The sequence below is a fragment of the Gallus gallus genome, chromosome 5 (genome assembly GCF_016699485.2).
Source record: "Gallus gallus isolate bGalGal1 chromosome 5, bGalGal1.mat.broiler.GRCg7b, whole genome shotgun sequence".
NCBI classification, from domain to species: Eukaryota; Metazoa; Chordata; class Aves; order Galliformes; family Phasianidae; genus Gallus; species Gallus gallus.
Window position 1 is genome coordinate 48,057,878 of NC_052536.1, and position 17,735 is coordinate 48,075,612.

Consider the following 17,735-nt stretch of genomic DNA (forward strand, 5'->3'; position numbering starts at 1 on the left):
TTTTTTTACAGGTGTGGAGCAGAGGCCTAAGGTCACTGTAGGGGTACATGTACTAGGAAAAGATACAGATCCAAAGACATTAGAGAGAGCACCGATGCTGCTCCAACATCATCAGTGTTTTTTGTGCTTATCATTCTGCCTACCAGATTTGAGTCTTGCAGCCAAACACCTGAATGACTCCAGCTGCTTGTGAGGGGGCTGAGGGTTGTGCCTTAATATGGTCATGGCAAATAATGAAAGAACTATTGCCAGGTGAGGAAGAGCGGGGGAGGGATGGGGAATATCTCCCCACAGCGGGAGCAGGGGAGGGAGCTGCTGTATCCCCAGACCTGCTGCCAGGTTACTGTCCGTGTCTTCTATCCTTAAGTGCTGAAAATGTGGAAGAGATTGGAAAGAGGCTCAATGTGCTATTAGGATGGGTGTCACATGGGTGTTTGTGTAGGGTGGTGCTAATGTTATTTCCATCTTTTCATGGGAAACCCTTGGATGTCGGACAAGTGCCTGAAACCCCTGCATTAGCTCCATGGCAGTGGGCATACAGCAACCCATTGTTTTGATGAGAAGATCAGGTGTAGAGCGATTGAGTGACTCTCCTACAGCCATAGAAAAAAATCTGCATCATTTCTTAAACTACTGCAGTCATCATCTTCCCTTCCTTTGGGAACAGGTGAGAAACATTACAACCTTATTTCAGCTTTCTATAGGTGAAATCACTGGTCATTTATACCTGCTGAGAAGTAATGCAGCTGCCAGAATGGTTTCCTTATGGGCTTTGTTTGTTGAGCTGTAAAATTCCTGCAGTGAATATTTGAGTCCCCAGTGTTATTGTTCTTCCTTTGGTACCTGAGATAAAGCCCAATGAGATAACTTGATTTGAGAACTGGTAATGCAGATGGAGCCAGAAGGTCCTGCCCCTCTCTTACCCCCTGATATGCAAGTCGCAGCTCAGGCTTTGCCAGCTCAGTGCTGTTGCTGTCACTCTTTCCCTTCTGCAACTTGCAAACAGCCCGGTGACATTAGTGGGACAGTGCTGTTTGAATAGCCTCCCCAGTCAAGGATTTTTCTGAAATAAATCAGTGGGGAAATAATTTTTGATAACTCAGTGCAAGAGGAGTGGAAAATACAGCGTGTTATGACATGCAGTAAGGCAGGAACGTTTTCTCAGCCAATCTGACTGGGTGAGGCTGCAGGTGGTTGCAGAGGTGAAAGGGCTGGTTGCTCTGTCACTTTGCAGGGTGGATGGAGATGGTGATGTCCTGAGAGCATCCTGCGGAAGGAGAGGGATAAAGGGACGCTCCTCCTTTTGTGTCTCCTTCAAGAGATGCTACTTAATATTGTTTGCTCTCCTACAGGCTCCTTATGCACCTCTATTTTGCTCCGTATCTGTAGGGCCCTGTTACCTTGCTGTCACTTCCCTTACTGAAGTGGGAAGACAGTCTTTCTGTGAAGCAAATGGAGCATTTCTTCCAGCACATGCTTTGCAAAGCTAAGCTATTCCTCTCTTTTCTATCATTTGGTTTCGTGATTTCTTGCAGATCACTTTATATTTTCAGTCCAGTCTTCATTTAACAGCGTCTTCCATGCTCTTCTTTTTCCAAATCCATTTTGGAATTTCTCCGTTTTGAACAAATCTCTCTTAAACAGGTTGCTTCTAGAGGAAAGGCTTTTGAGTTATTTCTAGCAGAGTCCTATCCTTGTAGAGGCTCTAAGCATATGTTTCATGTGTCAGATGTCCTAGGGCATGCTTTGAGAAGACCACTGGGGTTGAGACTCAGAGACTTGTGTGCTTCTTTGCACAGATGTGGACCATGGTGTCTCACTGCAGGCTGGATTAGCAGTGAACTACATCAATCCTTGGATGTTGTGTTCCCTGCATGAAAGGGTGGTAGGAATGGCTCACAACTGATCTGCTGAAAGAGAAACTTGAAGATCTCTGTGAGAACTGAGGGTGACAACAGAAGCAATAACACAGGTTTCACCTCTCAGAAATTTCCTTCACTTCTAATGACACCTTTGTCTGTGCTTGCTGGCATGCAGCCTTGCATGGACTTCACTAGCAGAAGGCTCTTTCCTCACCCTCCATCAAAGTCCCTGAACATGTGATGAGTAGGACACATGGTGATGCTTTCACAGTGGGAACACCATGAGTTCCTTCACTTGGCCTGGGAGCAGCTCCCAGAAAAGCAAAACTAAACCCCCTCATGTCAGCAGGGTTCCCAAGGTCCCTGGTGAGCCTGAGGACGTCTCTGCTACAAGGCTGCCCATCGCTAGGAACCATGTCCTTGTTCCCATATGTCACTGAGGTGCTGGGTCCCACGTCTATAGGGACATAATTCTCTGGTATGAGAACAGGATACAGCACCATTTCCCCCACTTGGCATGTGGAGGCTGCTGCTGAACCATAACAACTCCTGTATGGTCAGCAGGTGGAAGAAGGGTGGTCTGTGGGTAACCTCGTGTGTGTGTGCAGTTAGTTACATTGCCCTCTTACTGGATAATATTTTACTCCTGGTTTTAAGTTTTTGCTGTCCTTGCATGGTATTACACTGTAGAATAAAACATACTCTCCAACACAGAACGTGTTTCAGGAAGGATGAGTGAGAAATCATGGAATGCAAATCGATAGAAATCCTTTAATTTTTGTTTTCCAGAAAATGCCATCACAGCAAGCTGTGTTATACATCACTGAAACTTCCAAAATATGCACTTCAGGGGGAAAGAGTCTTGTGAAATGTGCAGGAGACTTAGCACTGTGGGCAAAAGTCCTCAGTTCCTCTGAGAGTCGACCCAGCGGGCAGCGGCTGTGAAATATTCTTTTCTCTTTGCTGCCAATGAGCCTTGGCTCTGACCTGGGGAAACCTCATCAGGAGAAGTACAATTCAGATCATGGCTTGGCAAGCCCTTCACTGCATCAGGACTTTGGTTTCCAGGTTCATCCGGGGGCACAACGTAACCTCCAGCACAGGGCTCTTGCGCAAGTATAGAAATAGGCAATGTGGCATTGTCATGGCTGGTTCCCCTTGACCAGCAGGTCTTTTTTTCCTCTCCTCAGATGACCATCTTCTACTGAAATTAAAAAAAAAAATGGTTCTGGACCAGTCCCCTAGCAAAATCCCTCTTTCCTGCAGATCAAAGCATCAGGGTGAGGGCAGCAGTGATAGATAGCTCCAAGCTGATGAGCTGACTGGAAGTAGGTCGGGAGGCTGAGAGAGATGTGAAGCAGCAGAGCTCCTCCAGGGGATGAGAAAACTGCCCTGCGATCTGAAAAGGAAGCTTCCCATGTGCTTGCATTTATTGCTGGATGCACGCATAGACAACGAGCAGGTAATTATTTAAGGGGGTGTGGGTAGGGCTTCAGGATCTGCTGCATGCATAGGAAAGCCAAGAGAAATGCCTCGGGGAGGGATTTCTTGGTGAGAAGGGAATCAGCCCTGTCTGGAGGGAGGGCAGGCACGGATGGGGTACTCATTGCAAACACAGCCACTGTGCTGCTTCTCTGCGGTGCAGAGCAAGTGCAAGGCTGACTACTGGGGTTAATGAGAGCCGCGAGAAATGGCCCTTTCGCAGGCAGCCTTACCCCGCAAGCACCACCCCTTGTGATTTTCCAGGCAGAAGGGCTCTGGTGCAGCGTTGCAGGGCTCCGGGGGATTACTTATTCACCGTGTTCTTGGAACAGCTCCAGTAGCCTCCCTGTTACTGCCTCCAGTGTACACATTCATCAAGTATCCACGAGGCTCACAATCCCTTGAGACAGGAGAAGACAGGAAGGTGATTCATATTGCAGATCACGCTGCCTCTGAAGGACCCGTAGGGCTCTGTTAAAGCGGAGCCGGCATCCTTCCGTCTTCCGCCTCCCTAACGCTTGTTGGGGTCACTGAGGCAGCAGACTCAGCCCGGATGGATTTCATTGCGGGGGCCATTGGAGGTAAAGAAATAAAGCGGTGCTTTTTGTTGGAAGCAGGTAGCTGTGTTTCCTTGTTGCTAAGCTAGCTGGCAGGTTGCGGTGGTAGAGATGAGAATCTGCCCACTGGGGTTTCTCGGTAACAGTGTCCTCTTTAATAAGCAGACAACATCACCAGGGCAGAGACCACCCTGATGAAATTTGGTTGTCTGAGGTCTGCAATCCCCTCTGGTTTTATTTCAGTAGGAGAAAACCAGAGATCAATTGCAGTATGCCTTTCGGAGATACAAAGCAGTGAGTACTGCCTGGGCAGCAAATCCCGGCACGGCTGATGGAGTCCTGGCTGTGGGCACTGAAGACACGGGGGGCTGAGGATGTGGGGGGCCGAGGACACAGCTCATGGCTTTGTGGCAGTGAGGAGGGGCTGTGTGAATGGCATGTGCATGATCGTGGGTTGAGAGGTATTGACAGCTGCGCGGTTATTTCTGTGCAGGCTTTGAGGAGAGGAGAAAGTAGGTTAGCCATACTTAAAAAAAAAAAAGAGAGAGAGAAAGGAGAAAAGCATGATTTAATTTTAGACATTTTTAGAGCATGTACTTCTCAAACTCAGCTTTGTTTTAAACAGCAAAGCACGAGCACTTGTCTCATTTCTCTCCTGAAATGTGCCTGTCAGATGTAGCAGTGTTGAATACCAAGAGGTTTGGGGTGGCTGCAGGCCACTCAGAATCCTGCTGAGTGGCTGGAAGGCACAGCTCAGACCTTTATGTTGGATCTGCTGAATTTGGGCAGTGTGGTGCTGGCACCGGTGTGCATTTCCTGGGAGGGGCCATGACAGTTTTACTCTACTGCCCTCATTTGCTCATCGCTGAACTGTCACAAGCAGGGCCAGGTTTGTGTCCCAGCAGCACTCCAGCTCATCCTTCTCCTCTTGCCTTGCTGACCTCAACGTATGTGGTGGTGTTGTGAGACCTGTGCTGGTGCCGATAGAGGAATGTCCATCCCAGAGGGATGAACCAAACAAACATTCTCTAATAGGTGCTGTTAATGGCAGGGATCAGCTCAGGGGGTCAGTGATGGCTGTGTTCCCTTTCGAACCTTTCCTTTTGTTGGCACAGTTACAGAGGAGCCAGCCACTTAAGAATAAACTTCTTTTGCAAAGGAATTTAGAGCTGAAAACTCTGTTTTCAAGTAGCCTTCCTGCATTGCTCATGTGCCAACTTTTGTCCCCTTACATGGGACAGCTTCCAGGGCTAGGACGTCTTTCTTGTGAGAACTGGGATGTTGTCAGTGCTGAATGTGCCTCATGGCTTATCCTTGTTAGAGCTGAAGCAGTTTTTTTGTTCTCCCAAGGAGGCTGCAAACCCAGCTGAAGGGTGTCAAACAACTCAAGAGGTGAGACAGATCATAATAGAACCACAGAATGACTTGGGTTGGAAGGGACTTCAAAGCCCATCCAGTTCCAGTCCCTTGCCATGAGGTGGTTGCCACCCAGCAACTCAGGCTACCTGGGTCCCATCCAACCAGGCCTTGAGAACTTCCAGGGATTGGGTATCCACAACTTCTCTGGGCAGCCTGTGCCAGTGATTCACCACTCTGAGTGAGAAATTTCCCCCTAACATCTAAATCTCCCCTCTTTTAGTTTAAAGCCATTCTCCCTTGTCCTGTCACTATCTACCTGTGTGAAAAGTTGACTTCCCTCCTGTTTATAAGCTCCCTTTAAGTGTACTATAAGACTGCAATGTGGTCTCCTTGGAGCCTTCTCTTCTCCAAGCTAGATAAGCCCAACTGCCTCAGCCTTTCTTCACAGGAAAGGTGCTCCAGCCCTCTGATCATCTTCATGTCCTTTTCTGGGCCTGTTCCAACAGCTCCACATCTTTCTTGTGCTGAGGGCCCCAGACCCGGATGCAGTACACCCGATGGAGACCTGCAAGGGCAGAGTAGAAGGGGACAATCATCTCGCTCTCCCGGCTGGCCACTGCTCGGTTGATGCAGCCCAGGGTATGGTTGGCTTTCTATGCTGCAAGTGCCCACTGCTGGCTTGCATCAAGTTTCACATCAACTGACATCCCCAAGTCCTCAGAGCTGCTTGCATTTTATACTTGAGATTGCACTGACACAGGTGCAGGACTTTTCAATAACCATTGAATAGCAGCTCACCAGGATGTCCTTCCTGACCAATAGAGCTGACTAAGCTTTCAGCAGGAGGTTGGGCCAGGAATCTCCCGTGGTTCCTTCTAGCGTGGATTTTCCCTATGATCCTGTGTGTGTTTCCTAGCCATGCTGCTGCAGCAGCGTATGGGGCATATTGATACCTAGGGTACTGATGACCTGTGGATGTCTTAGATCCTGGTGCAGAGATTTGGGAAAGGGCAGCTGAGTCACCTGGCATTGCCCTACAGTGTGGCAGAGCAGCCAGGCCTGGGCCACATCCAGTCTTCCTGTATCTCATTTGCAAGGTTACACGTTGGTCACATGCAGCCCAGGGGTAGACAAAATAACCCATCTTGAGAACATGGAGGGAACGTGCTGTCTCCTTGGCCGTACAGCTAAAGTAGCTCTGCTGGCCATAGCCAGGGTCACATTACAGGAAGGGAGTTCAGCTTGTCTGGGGTATGAGACAGCTCTTACGTTCCCAGCTCTCTACAGAGTAAAGGCCTTTGGAAGTCATTCTCTATAGATCCAACATGTAGTCCAGGCTCCTTCTTGTTCTCTAAGTGTCACAGCTGGGCCTGTTGCAGGCAGGCGAGCTCCAGAGGGCTGTCATTTGCTCCGAGCCAACGCCACTGTTGTGATCCTCCTGCCACCACCCCTCATTTTAACTTCTTGGCCAATGTGGCCTGATTGTGACAGGGTGAGGGATCTAGTTTTGGAGTGTGTTCATGGTCGGAGTTCTACAGTCTCTGCACAGTCCCTGAGAACCTCTCAAAAAAAAAGGTGTGACAAATGGCTCCCCACAACCCAATGAAGAGCATTCCTCAGGTTTTATCATCTAATTTCCCCACAACCAGTGCAGTGTGACCCAGCAGGAACCCCATAGAGCCCCTTTCTCTGTATGCATGCTGTACATATCTGGCCTTGTTCGGTTTTGCCATGCAGACAGTGCATGTGTGGGTCAGTCTATCTTTGTCCCCAGCTATTAATATCATGTGGCACTGTGCAGAGCCCTTCTTCCTTAGCCTTTGGCAGACTTGGCTGAGCTCCTCGGCACTAAAACCCTGACTGCCCAGAGCGCTTCTGCTCATTAGGTGCTTTGTGGTTGCTTAGGAGTATTGAGGGCTCACATCACCACCGTGGTGAATCATTTACGTTTGTGTTCCCTCCCAGGTGGAGGTACTTGGTTGGTACTGGAGCCAAGGTCACCAGGAGCCCTTCAGTATGAGATGCAATGGGAAATTGGCATGGGGCAACCTGTGGTTGCTGCCAACTAGGAAATGGGTACAGGGCAGGTGGCCCTGGGTGACCTGGTGTGTTGTCACTCCTGCACAGGGTGGCTGCATCACTCTTCCTGCTGGGTCATGCTGCCTGCACACTCCCCCTCTCTCTTCCAACCTACTCTTGTTTTGGATTGGAAACACAGAAAGTTGCTCCTTGGCCCATTTTTTAATCTTTATTGTTATTTTTTCTGGGAGCAGACAGATTTTTGCAAAACAACCCCTGTTTCCCTGCAGGCTGGGAACGGTTGATTATTTTCATCTGAGCTGTGAACTTCAGGATTGCCTCCTGGAGACTCCCACCAGCAGCTGCTGCTCTTTCCCAAAATGTAGCAAAGCTTTTCAGAGCTTCCAAGCAGCTGTACAATCGCAGGTGAATGCATCCTGTGAAATGTGAAATGCCCACAGCAGCTAGTAGTTTTTCTTAAGCAGCAGTCAATGAGTGGCCATTTCCAGCTGTACACCACCAGCTGGGCACTGTCTGTGCGTGCCCTGAAGGGCTCAAACAGCACTTCCATGGGCTTGGTGTAAATGACTCTTAGCGGTACAGTTCCACTGCACCTGGTTTGATCTCCAGCCACGTGGCATTGCTGTACCAGGAGGAATTTAGCCGCTCACCTCCCTACTCTCTCCTGTGGCAGTGATGCAGGGATGGAGGCTGAGCACCTTATTGCTGTGTCCGTGTTGATGCACTTTCACTCTCTGTATCCACCACCAAGGCAGTAACATTGCCTGATAGGATTAATGTATTTACAATCTCGGTGGCTATTTTAAGGTCTTGAGATGAGCTGGGTGCTGATGTAGGGCTGACAAATCCCACCAGCATGCTGGAAATGCTGCTGCGTGCAGGCATGCTGCTGGGCACACGGCTTTATGCTAATCCCCCTCTGTGCCTTCGTCTTGCCCTGCCCCATGCTGGCCCTTGCAGAAGGCTCTCTCCTCCCCAGCCTCCAGACCTTTGATCCTTGCTCTGCTTTTGCAGTGCACACAGTGTCTGGTGCACAGGGAAGATGCTCTTGTCTAAGCTGAGAGGGGGAACAGAGACAATCCAGTTCGGTGCATTCCACCTGGCCCTTTTCAACAGGGCTGCATGGATCCCAGGGCTGGTGCATGCATGTACCTTCCTTTGTCCCAAGGCTCTATGTTTTTCCAGCCCTGCCTCAAACCCTAGTGTAATTGCTTATGTCAATTCCCTGCAATGCTCACATTCCTCCTCTTAGTGTGCTATGCTTTCAGAGAAATTCATGAGTTTTGCTCTGTCAGTGTTGGCTCAGATATCGGAGCTGGAGAGTGATATGCTACCAAGAGCAGACAGGTTCAGCAGCTGCATTTTTCTGCAGTTCCCCTCATGACCTCCTGCAGAACAGCCTGCTGTGATGTGCGTTGGTAACTGTCTCCAAAAACCTTTCTGTTTCAGGTGGCTTAAGCACAGCAGTGGGGTATCCGCTGGACACAGTGAAGGTACCTGTTGGAACTTTACTTCTTGAGCACAATCTGAATACAAATGGGCCACGTTGTGTTTTTCTACCCTGTTGTAAAACTAGCCCAGTGACTGAAAGCTTCCAGCTTTGTCACATCAGTGTATTTCATTTTATCTGTGTTCTTCTCTTAAAGATAATGGTAACATTTTGGGGGATGCTTCCTTACGGCTGATTGGCTGCTTTGCTGCCGCAGCATTTGTTGGTGGTTTCTAAGTGTGATGTCTGCATTTCTAAGTTGCTCCTGTGTTTTCAGGTGAGGATTCAGACCGAGGGGCATTACAATGGCATTTGGCACTGCATTCAAGAAACATACAGGACAGAAAGAGTAGGTACCTCTCATCAGAGCCACTGGCAGGGGTTGTGCATGGCTTTGTGTTTCAGAGGAGCAGTGCTGCTGCGGTCAATCTGGGGAGGACACGTTGCAGTTGAATACAAGCATTGCCTGGGTGAATAATTAGAATGGGATTTAACTTTGCCAACAGCCTGTAGGATGGCAATAAGTTTAGGCTCAGCCATATGTGGACAGTGTTTTTGAACATAGACTTTCCCACAGCTCTCCCTCTTAAAAGCCTTTTTTTTTTCCTCTGTTTTCAATCAGGTTTTGGGATTTTACAAAGGTGTGTCAGCATCAGTCTTCACAGTGTCGCTGATCTCTTCTGTTTCATTCGGCACATACAGAAACTTCCTTTGTAACATCTGCAAGCTGCGATACGGCACAGCTGATGCCAAGCCATCAGGGCTGGATGTTTCTCTGGCTGGAGGTGCTGCTGGTGCTGTGCGGGTAGGCAGCAAAGTGCAAAAGCATAACAGGAGGTCTTGGGGCACGTGGGGCTGGGAAAGCACTGATGTTTTCTGTTCAGCGCTCAGCAGGAGGAAGGTTTGTTTTCTTGTGAGGTCCTGCCCTGCGAGCTTGGCAAAAGAAAACAAAACAAAAAGGAAGAAAAACAACCTGGGAAGCAAAGTTTCCAAGTAGCTCTAATTGTAAGTTTATGTAAGAAAGATGTAAGCTGGTGTGCAGAGTGCAGGCTGGTGTTTTGGTAGGGACAGAGGCCAGAAAGGCCCAGCTGATTGCCGAGAGCTGCCTGTGTGTATTTCAGTCCTGCATAAAAGGTTTCAAAGAGGACAGAAAGGCATCTCCTTTCCTGCAGCTCCCAAAGGCTGAAGCAGGCAGCACCCAGAGGAATCAGTGCCTGTGACTGATGGTGATGCAATGTGGGGTACTCAGGAGTTATTTCCCACAGGCAGATGGATGCCTGTGGTGTCTGTGAGCATCTGCAGATACTCCAACCCCAGTGCCCCACGTCAGAAACACATGCAGTCACAGGCGGATGGAGGCAATCCTCTTACAGCCAGACCAGATGGCCAGGTCAGTGGGTGTTTCCTAGCAGGTGGTGACTCTGCTCAGCACAGGCTGTTTTCTGATAGTTATGGCCCTAGTTCCAAATACACATGAACAAAAGAGCCCTGATGTATGCTACATCAGAGAGCCGAGCACATCCCCTTGCTGTGCCCATCTGGTGTCCCAGCTAGCTAACGTCCTCTGTGGGTTTCTGCCTCACCATGCAACCTGCACAGTGTAGCACCTGCTCTCCTGGGCCAATTTAGCATGGACAGAGTGAAGGAAGGAAGATGCAGCTTGCTGGCTTCAAGTAACAAGTAATATTACCTGAAAATGGGAGATGTAAGTTGAGGGGTCAGGCAGGAGGGGGATCCAACATGCAGTTCAGATGTTAAGATTTAAGCTTCATCCTCTAATTTTTCAGGTTGTTCTTATGACACCCAGTGAAGTAGCTAAAGTTCGGATGCAGACCCAGAGGAACCCCCATCCCTCAGTCACATCCTCCCAGCCTCTTTCCAAGCCGAAGTATAGAGGGTCTCTGCACTGCCTGAAGGTGATTGCCAAGGAGGAAGGCTTTGGGGGTCTCTACAAAGGCTGCTCTGCATTGCTGTGCAGGGATTGCTCCTCTTCTGCAATATATTTCCTGACATACTCTTCTCTCTGTGACTGGCTCACACCAGCTGGGAAAAACAAACCGGGTAGGTACTGGAAAGCATCTGACATCACATACAAAAAGGGCTTATTTTGGGAAATCATGCTCTCAGGTTGCTGCATCAATAGGAGCTGAACTTTGTGTGTCTGACCTCGTCCCTCAGCAACTTCTCTCCCTGCAGAAGGATGTTCACAGTACCCTCAGGTCCCTAGCACATGGGTATAGCAAGCCCTCAATGCAGAAATGAGATGTGTAGTTGGAGATGAAAGATTGACAAACCTCCCATAAGCCATCATGAAGCACTACTCAGGTCAGTCTGGAGCTTGAAAATAAAGTTCAGGTGCAGAACAGAAAGAGACAAGTTCCTCAGTTGTGATTTGGCTCCGAAAAGCAGATATCCACTTTTAGAAAAGCCCGAATAAGTGACATCTACCAAAAAGCATCATTCTGAGAGTTGTAAAAAATAAGTAGACCTGGCTGAAGTGAGTGAGTGCTGTTGGGCTATGTTGCATCTGGTTTGTGTGGTGGTGAGGTGGGTTCTGACCTACACAGCCTGTATGGAGGATGCAAAAAGGAGCATGCTATGAGATCAAGAGCTTTGTGGTCAGTGTGAGACCGCTGGAAACATGCAGCTGCAGGAGTTGAGCAAATTAACTGCTGGAAAACATGAGGATAAAAACAAGTGGGAGGATCTGCAGCCTGTCCAACCATGCTGCTACATGGTGGGACAGGACATGCAGGGGGGGGCCTAGTGAGGCCTAGTCCTACACACAGCACACGTGGCCCCATGGCTCTTTCTTCCCTCTTCTGTCCCTACAACTGCAGTATGAGATTTGAAAAGAGTTAAATAAGTGTCTGGGGAGAATCAGTTTGAGCTGTTGGCACACACAAGGCTGATCTTGCTGCTCTCTCTCTGCAGGTTTCCTGGTTGTGCTGCTCTCTGGGGGCTCTGCTGGAGTGCTGGCCTGGGGCCTGGCTACTCCCTTGGATGTCCTCAAGTCGCGGATGCAGGTGGATGAGTCGGGACAGCATAAGTACAAAGGCCTCATCCACTGTGCGAGAGAAAGCATCAGACAGGAGGGGCTCAAAGTGCTGTTCAAAGGCCTGGGTTTGAACTGCATCCGTGCCTTTCCTGTGAACATGGTGGTGTTTGTCACGTATGAAGCTGTGCTGAGGTTTACAGATCATTTTGCAAACAAAAAATAGCTGATGTAGCTCTAGCAAGAAGTATATTTTGTTCAGTTTGGTTTTGTAGCCCAACACAGACACACACTGAGCTCTCCACTGATGGTCAGCACATGAAGCAGGGGCATTTCGGCACAGCACCTGTTGACCAGTGGCCTCATTTCCCTCTCATAGGATTACATACTCATCAGGGAGGCTTGCACTTGTGTACAGCCTCCCTTTTATCTTGTTAATGTATTTAGACTGTAGCCACTGCTTAGGCCACTCAAACGTGCGGTATTTATGCTCCAAAAGGCTGCTGGTCTAAGCTGAGATTTTGGTAAAGATTTAAATTTAATTTGGTAAAGATTTAATTTCGTTTTCTACCAGCACAGAAAAAAAAAAATCCTCACTACCGAGGCAGGAATCAAGGGTTTTGTGTACAATATAACACTGTACAACACATTCTCCTTATATGTAATGCGGTAAGGTATCCACTGAGCACTCTCCATATGTGTGCTTCCAGCCCAAGCAGGCAGGCTGTTCAGTCCCAGCTGTAATTTTGCCCAAGTGCTCTACAATTACACCCCTTCTGTAGAGGCTGAAATATGAATCTCTTTCTTTTCCATTTGTTCTTTTAATGAGTGGCAGACATTGTCTCTTTACACAATCATTCAATGGCCTCGCTGAAAGTGAAAACAGGCATCAATTCCCATAAACCATGTGATTTCTCATCAGCCATGGACCTTTCAGTCCCTTCTGGTGGCAGCACCTCATGCCTGAGTCCAGTCAGAACGTCTACATCCTATTCCTGTCCCACAGGGAGGGCCGGAAAAGATGCAAAAAGCCCTTACTTCTCAAAAGGAAGACTGCCATAAAATCTGTGCACTGGGAGAGTAGGTAATTCACAGAAGAGTTGTTAAGTTGTGTAGCATAAATGAGATTTTCTACTTCAAAAAAGTTCATACTCTTCTCGCTTTTAAATGCACTGTCAGGAGTAGCCAAATGCAGCGGCCTTTATTCTCCCCCTGGAGGTACATTTTAACGGAATCCAGCTTTCCTAAACATATATATATAGTCACAAAGATGTGAATTTTCATAAACAACAGCTGATTTTTTTTTTTTAATACTGTTTTTTAAGGAAAAGCACAGAAATACTTTGATTGTTGATCCTGCCTCAGGAGTAACACAGATGTTTTTATTTCCATGTTTCTCCCTGAATGGTGACACCTGGAACAGAGTGGATTTGCTGAAAGAGTGCTTTTTTGGGAGGGAAAGAGGAAGACTGCTTTTTAAAGGAGATCTCTTAGGGCTGATAACCTTCTGGCCCCCTTTTCCTAGCATAGACTTGGCTACACATACAGTAATTTTGCAGCACGTAGGACTTGGCAGCCACCCTGGACAGGGAAGAATTAATCTTCTACTGAAAGAACAAGATCAGAAATTTCAGATGCTCCTAGGAAAGAATAAAGGTGATTTCTTTCAGAGAGAAACTAGTAAGAAATTCCAGAACTATCCTCCTGAAACCTAAGCCTTCAGCTCGCTTTTTAAGCTGCATCATGGCCACGCTATCAAACTACTCTCAGAATGTTTGACTCTCGTTACTCTGTTAATCTCTCACATGTGATCCAAGAGCAGCCTTAAGATACTAGACAGGTGCCGAGCATGGGGGGTGCTTGAAAGATCCGGCACGGAATCTGGTCCTATCCCAAAGTGCGTGTGGCCCCAATAACCTGTGACCCACGCTTAGAGCTTTAGGGCATCAGCTCCAGACCTCCTTTGGTTTGAAAGTCCTTACAAGAGAAGATTTAATTAAGTCCTCAAGATTTGGAATTTCTCTTAAGACAAATGCTAAGAGACTTCTATCCTCACCTCTCTACGAGGGATGTGTCTGGCTGAGGGTTGTCCCAGTAGGGTACTCACTCATCCCAGCCCTGTCAGAATGTTTTCTGAAACCAAATTCCTTTATAGAGAATTATTCTCAGCTGACCTTACTTCTCAAGCATTACATCCTGTGAACAGACAGCAAAATATATAGCTGTGTCTGATACTGTCTGTGGTCAGCCCAAGGCTTGAAAAGAAAGTCTCATCAAAAGTATCCCAACCTTTCCCAATAGCTTCAAGCATTCAGATGACTAAACATGTCTCTTGTGGTGGGCATAACTTACACACAGCTTGTTTCAAGAAGCACGAATTACAGATGAATTGGAAAATTAGTGGGCACAGGTGTGGAAGCCAGTGAGAGGAGTTGAGAACAGTGAGTCTCTTCTAGGTACTCAGCATTGCAAAAAGCAGGTTCTCCTGGGGCAGATAAATACTACGTGAGAGGTAAGTTGTATCTTTCCCATCTTATCAATTTATTTCAAGAATCTAACTGCTTGCACTATGTGGTGTGCCACAACTCCTTACTGGAAAAAAAGAAAACAAACCCAATATACCCAGGGTTTGACTGATGATCTGCTGTAAGACAAGAACTCACAGTAATTTATATCAAGGTGAATTAGCCACCAGGCAAAGGTACTGAATGTACAAGTACTGTAAACCTAGGCATGTAAATAAGAACCAACTTTTCTTTAATGATGTGACATGGTGTTTATATTGTGTACTTAACTCCATATGCAACAAGTTGTTTGCCTTGTAGATTTCAGAACTTGGCTGCTCTATTTTCTGATTACTTTGTATTGCCTTGACCTTCAGCTTCTGTATTTGTTGCTCTGATAATCACAGAACGATTTCTTCTGATACATTATCTAGCCAAAGGCCAGCCAGCAGAATGAAGACACCATATAGCTTTCTGCAGAGACAATTTCTTTCAGAAACAAACTTGCTGGCCTTGAATAAAGATAACTTTCTTTAGAAGGCACATACAGCTTCATGTCACTGATAGGTCCTGTTTTTTGTTTAAGAATATCCAGGTACGTTTCAGTGTGCCTCTTTGTGACTGGCAGAGTAATGTGAAGCTATTCACAATCCGTGTTCCTTGGCAACTGCAATGGTGGAGTCACATTTAAGTGTTTTTTGTCAGACCTATGGAAATGTTGCTGTAATAGGTCACATTGACCTCTCTCTATTTCTGAGCTGGTTGCTGCACAAGGAAATTCAACGTCCAGTGTTGCAACCTGTTAATCTTCAGAGGACTGACCCTCATTACCTTGCTCTGGCAGCAATATGGAGTTTACTTGTTAAGACCAGATAAATGGGGTTATAAGGCACTCTGTTTCACTGTTTGAAAGGCACTGGACATCAAAACAATGATCAACTCCTTGTGATGACTGAACAATAGAGAAAGTGTAAATGAAGCCTTTTAAAAGTTAAATAAATCCAAAAAAAAAAAAAAAACCAAAACAAGTTGGATAGACTTTTCACTGCGTGTTTTTTTTTTTTTTAATTATTATTACAGTGAGATTAACAAAACATGAACAAGTTGAGGAAAGCGTAATGAACATTGATTGATAACATTTCACCTGTACGTTTGAGGACTACCTTGACTTAACCTTTAAATATCTGTGGGATGTTAATTATAATTACACCGGATTTAAGCATTTATCAAGACTCTGAGAAACTCTGTCATTTCAGAAGCACATTTTGTAAGTACTCATGAGGGTACTTGAGTCGTGTGCTTGCTCAGTATTAAATTAATTTTGCAATCATTTTCCCCTCTAAAACTTTGGAATAAGATTTTAACTGCTGTGTTACAAAAGTAATCCATGTGCTTAGTTAGAAGAAACAGTAATGCGTTCTATTCTACAGCACGTTTCCCCTTCCTGAATAATAACTACAAGTTTGGTTAGTGAAATACATCTTGAAGGACAGATCTGCATATATCATTTCCAAGGAGAAAGTTTCATGACAAGTTTGTAAAAAGCCCTTTAAAAGTCATTAAGTCCTATGTTTTGTGTATAGTTTAAAGATGGAGAAGAGCAGATGACAAGAACAGGAAGGTCATCATTGAAGTCTATTGTAAATACAAATCAGTTTATTTACTAACATCCATAAGAACCTCTCCCTATGAATTGCTCCACTGCTTAAAACAAAACAAGTGTTTCTACTGATTGTTAAAAACTTGTCAGTGTTAAGATATAATGCCCATGGGTTATGGAGAGGTAGTGGCTGGTAAATGTTTACTTTAATACATTAAAGTCCATGACATTAGATAAGTGGTACCAGGTTACATAACCTGTAAAAATAGGACAAAAGCTAAACATTGCTTTTCAGCACACATTTGCAACGTGCAAAACAGGAGCTTACAAACAGGAGAAAGATTGACTTTTTTACACGGGCAGAAACAGACAGAACAAGGGGGAATGGGGAGATTGAAGTTAGATATTAGATGGAAATTCTTCATTCAGAGGGAGCGTGGCACTGGCACAGCCTGCCCAGAGAAGTTGTGTGTGTCCTGTCTCTGGAGGCACTCAATGCTGTGATGGATGGGGTATGGGAGAGCCTGATCTGGTGGTTGGCAAACAGCCCGTGGCAGGGGGTTAGAATTGGATGATCTTTAAGGTCTCTACCAACCTAAGCCATTCTATGATGATTCTACAACTAAGCTTGTTTGGCTCTCCCTTCAGTCCCTTGCACAAATATAACAATAACAGGGTTACTTCATAAACAGCTTGGCACACACACGTTTACATCTCAGAAATGCACGTTAATGCTGGAAAGGATGCTTATGTGGTGTTACAGAACTACTACAGGTGGGAAGGGAGAAGCTCCAGGCAGGGCAAAGAATTCAAACATACTACCAGGCTGATCAAGTTCTCTTGAAGCCACTAAGAACTTTCACCCTTGCAACTTCTCCTCAAGTGCCATCAGCTGACTTCAAAGGTTCACAGACAACAGGTGGGTGGTGGTTTTTTTTTTCTTGTTGTTGTTGGTTTTTTTTTTGACCCACATGACAAAACCTGTTAAAGTTTAAATATTTCACACCCCATTTCATTGCCTTCCTTATGTTTTAATGATTTGCAAATACTGTATATCAGTACCCAGCAGCGTTATCAAAGGTATTTTTATTTGACTTAGATAAGATCACGTCTGGGCTAGAAACTGCCTTTTCTGTATAAATAGAAGATAGATCTAACTGTGTGTTCAGAATTAGACATACTAAATCAAATTAGTGAATCATGATTTTTTTCCCATTGATCACAGCAAAGACATTAAAGCTCTTTTTAAGTAAGGAAAAATGAAATATTACAGGAAGGGTTTTCACAAAGTATTTTGGTGAGAAAGTGTATCTTAAAATACAAGTACCCCTACTTTAAGCTACCTAGTGCAGTAAAACAGGACAGACAACACTGCAAGTATCCCTGTGTCCAGGAGGAACTTTGTATTCACTGAATGGAATCACAGAATGGAATCATAGAATGGCCTGGGTTGAAAAGGATGACAATGATCATCTAGTTTCAACCCCCCTGCTATGTGCAGGTTCACCAACCACTTAGACCAGGCTGCTCAGAGGTATTCACTGTATGATCCAACATTTAGTATTTTCCATAACTAGGAACTAAAATTTGTATTTCTCTAATATCTTCCACCTGAGAATATCAAGGAACTTTATAACTTCACGATAGCCTTCAGAGGCATTGAGACCAGTTGAACAGATGCAAAAACAGAAGTAGAGTGAAATTTCTGCAACTTTTTGACAGGTCAAAGAGGAAGGCAGTAAGAAAATCAGGCTGGTTTTCTTTTTCTTGCTTACGATTCATAGGTCTCCATTCCTTCTGCACTGATCCCAGGCCTAAGACACCTTGTGATTTGCTATGTAACATGT

The 17,735-nt window shown here is 46.1% G+C and overlaps 1 protein-coding gene across 1 annotated transcript in view; it reads left to right on the forward strand.

Annotated features, from left to right (window-relative positions):
- Positions 1 to 3,363: 3,363 nt before the first annotated feature.
- The window catches only part of SLC25A47 (solute carrier family 25 member 47), a 39,481-nt gene continuing 25,109 nt past the window's right edge, over positions 3,364 to 17,735 (forward strand). Inside the window, exons 1-7 of the mRNA XM_040701258.2 lie at positions 3,364 to 3,413; positions 5,767 to 5,899; positions 8,750 to 8,793; positions 9,067 to 9,138; positions 9,412 to 9,594; positions 10,577 to 10,850; positions 11,724 to 16,807. Of these exons, the coding sequence (XP_040557192.2) occupies positions 3,369 to 3,413; positions 5,767 to 5,899; positions 8,750 to 8,793; positions 9,067 to 9,138; positions 9,412 to 9,594; positions 10,577 to 10,850; positions 11,724 to 12,010 (1,038 nt within the window). The 5' untranslated portion in view covers positions 3,364 to 3,368 and the 3' untranslated portion in view covers positions 12,011 to 16,807. The remainder of the gene's footprint in view (positions 3,414 to 5,766; positions 5,900 to 8,749; positions 8,794 to 9,066; positions 9,139 to 9,411; positions 9,595 to 10,576; positions 10,851 to 11,723; positions 16,808 to 17,735) is intronic.